The sequence below is a fragment of the Anomaloglossus baeobatrachus genome, chromosome 3, assembly GCF_048569485.1.
Source record: "Anomaloglossus baeobatrachus isolate aAnoBae1 chromosome 3, aAnoBae1.hap1, whole genome shotgun sequence".
NCBI classification, from domain to species: Eukaryota; Metazoa; Chordata; class Amphibia; order Anura; family Aromobatidae; genus Anomaloglossus; species Anomaloglossus baeobatrachus.
Window position 1 is genome coordinate 389,215,861 of NC_134355.1, and position 6,000 is coordinate 389,221,860.

The following is a 6,000-nucleotide window of genomic DNA, read 5'->3' on the forward strand; positions in this document are numbered from 1 at the left end:
GGACTTTGTCATAGGAAGGAAGGAACAGTGATATTCTGTGCAATTATATTAGTACAAAAATATGGAAACTCCTCATCCTCCCCCCCATACAACTCATTAACGCAAATTGATCTTACTGGTCTTTTATACTGATTTACTTAGATTTAGGTTTTCGGGGTCATAAAATGGCAGAAGGACAAATACTAATGTCAAAAATTGATCTCAAAATATCTATTTTATCATCTATATAAATGAAGAGAAGAAATCTAAAGAAAGGAATACTATACCCAATGGGCCGTGACACGATGATCTCCACTTGTGGTTCTGATTTTGATTGTAAAATTATATTGTAAACATCTTCATTTGTGGCTCCTGGCAGCGGCTTCCCATTCCATTCTAGAACTTCATCACCTTTAATGGAGAACATAAGACTTGAAAAATTATTTCAATAGGAAAAATGTGAGCATTAATAGTTAATGACTCATTCATGAATTAGAATATATAGAATATGATAGAAGATTGTCACGAGCTACCTATTTGCCTGCAAATGGCATTGCTGTATGTGCTGACATTGGATTTGCTTCAATAACTCCTTATTAAAAGGAATCTGTCACCAGGTTTTTGCTATGTAATCTGAGAGTACCATAATTAATAGCAGAGACCCTGATTACAGGGATGTTTCACTTTTTGGGCTGTGTAAAGTACAATCAGTGTTTTATCAACAAGAGATTATAGGATAACTTGGCATGTGAAGGTAGTCCAACCTCGCCCCCAGCACTGATTAGCCGCTTTGTGTCACTATATAACATACACAAAAACTGTGGCGTGGATGGAGTTATACACAGCTCAGCAACTGAAAGCTGCTAGATCCACAGCTGGCAAAACTGTGACTATCATAACTGTTGCAACCAGCAAACTAAATGATACATTGCTGGAATCATGGTCGCTCTCCCTACCTCACTCTGTGGTAGATTACATAGCAAAAACCTGCTGACAGATTCCAATTAATCCAGTATGGGATTTAGCATGCCATATCTTTTTTCGGAGGCAGAGCAATATAGTATATTATTAATATTATTAATATATATAGAGTCCACTGAACCATATAATGGACAATGTTTTAGTATGTTTTACACCTCTCCAACGTTATTTCATCATGGTCTTAATGCAAGGTTCTCGTGCTGATATCAGTGTATCTGTAGAGATGCAATCAAGATACAGATGTAGCGAATGGTAAACATTCAAGTATGGCACGCTATAGTGTTATTTACTTCCCAATGAAGTGGCAACACCACCAAGTATGCCAAGAAACAATCTGCGCGCCAAGCAAAAGTTTTTATAGTAAAATAATATATACCCCGACACTAGAGCTTTTTGGGATATTTTGAATATATTTATTTGTAGTGTTGAAAATTACACGTTTTGAGGGATAATTCCTTTTCCTCAGATAAAAAGATAAATATCAACTTATATGTAAATACTTTTATGCCAAAAAAGACAAAAGTATTCTAGGAGTGATACCTTTATTGGCTAACCAGAAGAATTTTATTTGCAAACTGTATAAACACAGAGGCTCCTTCATCAGACAGTTTACAAGTGAATCACTGAGGCAATAGAACAACATTTATGAGATGTTCTAAGACGTTTGTGCATGAGGTGGATGGGGGTGATGCCTCCTAGAGATAAGCCAGAGTGAGATCGCTGGCGAGATCGCTGAAACGTCACAGATTTTGTGATGTATCAGCGACCTTTCCTGCGATATCGCTGTGTGTGACAAGCAGCAGTGAGCGGGCCCATGCTGCGAGGTCACTGATCGTTACAAACTGATCACGACCATTTTTTGCTTGTTGGTCTCCTGCTATACAGCATTGGCGTGTTTGACGGCGGGAGACCAACGATCTAAATGTGCAGGGAGTCGGTGTCTGGTAGCCTGTAAGCGACGGTACGCTGGTAACCATGGTACACATCGGGTAACTATGCAAAGCACTTTGCTTAGTAACCCGATGTGTACCCTGGCTACCTGTTCAGGGAGCCGGCGTCTGGATGCCTGTAAGCGTCATACACAGGTAACCATGGTACACATCTGGTAACTAAGCAAAGCACTTTGCATAGTAACCCGATGTGTACCCTGGCTACCAAGCACAGCATTGTTACAAGGGTCGCTGGTGGCTGGTCTCTGATCGCTGTGGAGATCTGCCTGATTGACAGCTCACCAGCGACCATGTAGTGACGCTCCAGCGATCCCTTCCAGGTCGGATCGCTGCTGGGATCGCTGGTCGTGTCGCTACGTGTAACGGGACCCTTATACAACGGAGGTTTCGGAAACAAATTCAGAGGTGTGAATGGTGATGACTTGGGAGTAAGGTGATCTGCAGTCAGTCTGGTGGAGGTGAGAAATGTGCCCTCATAGTGAGTGATAAATTCAGCTGTCAGATTAAGCCCTTCTGTTAGAGACCAGAACATCCTGAGCAGCAGAAAATGAAAGCTGCAGTCTTGGACTGAGACATGACCATTGAAGTTTAAAGGATTGTTCCCATCTCCGAGATCCTATCCCAAGAGGTAGTAGGTGTAGTAATAATAATACTAGCAAATGTCTTCAATTAGAAATGTTGTATAGTTCTTGTTCTGCCATATATGGCAGCCTGCTAAGGCTATGTGCCCACGCTGCGGATTTTGCGCGGATTTTGCGCGGATTTTGCCGCGGATTTGCCGCGGATTTCCCGAAAATCTGCAGCAGCAGCACTTCCAAGCCATTTCAATGGCATTTTGGAAATGCTGTGCCCATGCTGCGGATTTTTCCGCTGCGGATTTGCCGCGAATTTTGATCCGGAAAAATCTGCAGCATGTCAATTGTTTGGTGCAGATTTGGTGCGGATTTTTGGTTTTGAATGGGGGAAAAAAAAAAAAAATGAAATCCGCATCAAAATCCGCGGCAAATCCGCGGGTGCGGATTTGCCGCGAAAGTCGCGGATTTTCAGGCAAAAAAATCCGCAGGGACATTCTAGCGTGGGCACATAGCCTTATAGTCATTCATTGCAATTTCTGTTACAACCCCTAGAGGTCGTTGTTATTCTTTTGAATTGCTGAGTTTCCCTTTAAGATAAATGTATTCTGGGTAAGGAACGCCTCCCTGAGCTGAGAAGAAGCCTGCAGCCATTTTCTCCTTGGATTTGTTAGGAAAGGGACCTGCCGACTTACCTCTCTGTACATTCACCCCTGCCTAGTGTAATCCGGTGAGCAAAGCAAATTACATGTGTTCGTGATAGAATCCTAGATGGAAGACTGTAGTAAATGCATTGTACATTGTAATCCTACATCTTAGTCCCTGCCTCGTTTGTATAGATACAATTTTCTATGTATTGCAGATGAAGTGACCTTTCACCTACATCCTCATAAGAACTGTATCTCATGCAATGTTATGCTATGTTAACTCTGTATTAACACTGTACTGAATGTAATCATTTTCTTGTTATAGTTTTTACCCATATTCCATATTCCGTATACCGTATTCAACTGCATCTTGGATATACCGTATTCACCTGCACCTTGGATATTCCTATATTCACTGTATATTCCACGTATACTGCAATCAAGTTCACGTTAGCAGCCAATAAATCAAGGCTACTGAATTCAGTCTGTTTCTTTGAAATGTGAACAAGGGTTTAGCTGTATGCCGGAGATTCACAGCGTTACGTGAAAGAAGGCAGAACAGTTCTCATGATTTAGCTATGTCTATTACTTCATGTGCAGAGCATTGCAGCTTAGGTATCTATGGTTACATTCACTCATATAGTGAGTTAGTTAGTTACTTATAGTTGTAATTATGGATACCTAAGCTGCAATGCCCTGCACATGAGGTAAGAGACATGGCTATACCAGGAGAACTATAAAACATTTCTAATTGGAAGTATTTGCCAATATTATTATTATTATTTTTACACCTACTACATATTGGGATAGGATCCTGGAGATGGGAGTACCTCTTTAACGTAGATAAATGTAAGGTCATGCACTTGGGCTGAGGAAATAAAATGAATAATCATGTACTAAATTGTAAAACACTGGGTAAAACTATCATAGGCACTGAACTCTGTGATGGGGCGTTGATTCAGGGAACCAGTCTGATGGCCATATGTGGAGTTGGGAAAATATTTATCCCCTTAGGCTAGGTTCACATTTTCGTTAAAATGTATCAGTCACAATCCGCCGCTCTGGTAAACAACGGCATCCATTTAGCGTATTCCGTTGGGTCCCATAGACTTTTATTAGAGGCGGATTGCGACTGATGACCTTGCGTTGCATCCGCTGCGCCGCGGTCAGTCGTTTTTTGACTGACCGCCAGGCGGGAGCAACGCAGAATGTAACGTTTTTCTGGCCGTCAAAATTAACGCGCCGCGCAGGAATCCGTCGCCATCCGTCAAGCTTGTAATAGATGTCTATGGTGCTGGATTCCGTTGTAATCCGTCTTACAATGGAATCCAGCGCTGGATTCCATCATGCTCTACTGAGCATGCCCAGCATGTTTGGCACACCCACTGGGCTGTCCCAAACACAAACGGATCATGGCTGATCCATCAAAAACGGACGCATAGCGGATGTAACGGACGCGACGGATCAGTTTTTTCACAGGATTCCTGTGAAAGGAATCCTGTGAAAAATACATACGTTGCGTCAGTTGACATCTAAAAAACAACTGATCCATTGCTGACGGACCTGATGGATTTAAAACAATGGAAATGTGAACCTAGCCTAATATGGAGCTATCAGTTTCTGCCCCATGAGGTTTGTGTGTTCCTCTGGATCAACATGTTAGGCTATAGGTTGAACTCGATGGACTGAATTCTACTTTCCACCTTAAAATTTCTGAAACCTTTAGTACTAAGATTCTTAAATCTGTCATACTGTGTCACAGACCAGAGTAATGTTTTCCCCCAGATGTGTTCAGCTCATTCATAGGGTGACTGTTTAGGTTGATCCTCAATTGTAGTTTCGGTTTAGTTTCCCCAATATGGGTACCTCTAATTCACGATACCTCTGGCTATTATTGGGTTTGTTAATGACAACTTCCAATCACACTCTCCAGCTACTGGCGCAGATGCAAAAAAGGCAACCAAAAGTCAGCCAAGAGTAGAGTAGATAACCAGAGTTTGGGAGTGATAACTTTATTAGGAAAGTGCGCCTGTGCAGCAGGAGGAGTGCCCACCAGCAGAGTTGTGCATGCGCTAGAGGAAGCCACCAAAAATAGTGAAGGCACTAGCTGGGGCAACATTGTTTAAACAAATGTTTTTGGTGCACTGATCATTCAGTTACACCACCACTCCACAGTTTATTGTTTATTTCACTGCTGGAGAGGTGCTTTAAATGTAAGTCCTCTGACCCCTGTCTTATACAAAACAAAGGAGAAGATCAGCTCACCACAGATAACTCGGCCAGGGTCGAGTGAAGTACTAAACAAGCAGAGATTCTCCAGCGAGGAAAGCAGGTGAGGATGTATAAAATGCCATTTAAAATAAGCACAGCTAAACCACTAGAATACCACTGATTGGACCTAATTGATTAGATTAGGTAGTGTTCTAGCAGTTTACCTATGCTTATTTTAAATACATTAAAAAAAATTGGATTTTATACATCCTTGTCCTCGCTGGAGAATCTCGGCCTGTCTTAGGCGGGCTTTGCACTTTACGACATTGCAAGCCGATGCTACAATGCCGAGTGCTATAGTCCCCGCCCCCGTTGCAGCAGCGATATCTTGTGATTGCTGCCGTAGCGAACATTATCGCTTCGCCAGCTTCACATGCACTCACCTGCCCTGCGATGTCGCTCTGGCCGGCGAACCGCCTCCTTTCTAAGGGGGCGGGTTGTGCGGCATCACAACAACGTCACACGGCAGGCGGCCAATAGAAGCGGAGGGGCGGAGATGAGCGGGACGTAAACATCCCGCCCACCTCCGTCCTTCCGCAGAGTCGGCGTGAGACGTGGTGACGCAGGTAGGAGATGTTTCGTGCTCCTGCGGCTTCTCAC

General features: G+C 42.9%; 1 protein-coding gene across 16 annotated transcripts in view; it reads right to left on the bottom strand.

Annotated features, from left to right (window-relative positions):
- Nucleotides 1–6,000, bottom strand: part of RIMS1 (regulating synaptic membrane exocytosis 1) — a 545,320-nt gene that overhangs the window by 275,108 nt on the left and 264,212 nt on the right. For all 16 annotated transcript variants that reach the window (XR_012751649.1, XM_075340212.1, XM_075340216.1 and 13 more), the window contains one exon: nucleotides 267–390. Coding sequence is in view for 15 of the 16 variants with exons in the window: in XM_075340212.1 (XP_075196327.1) it covers nucleotides 267–390 (124 nt within the window). In the remaining variant the exon portion in view is untranslated. The remainder of the gene's footprint in view (nucleotides 1–266; nucleotides 391–6,000) is intronic.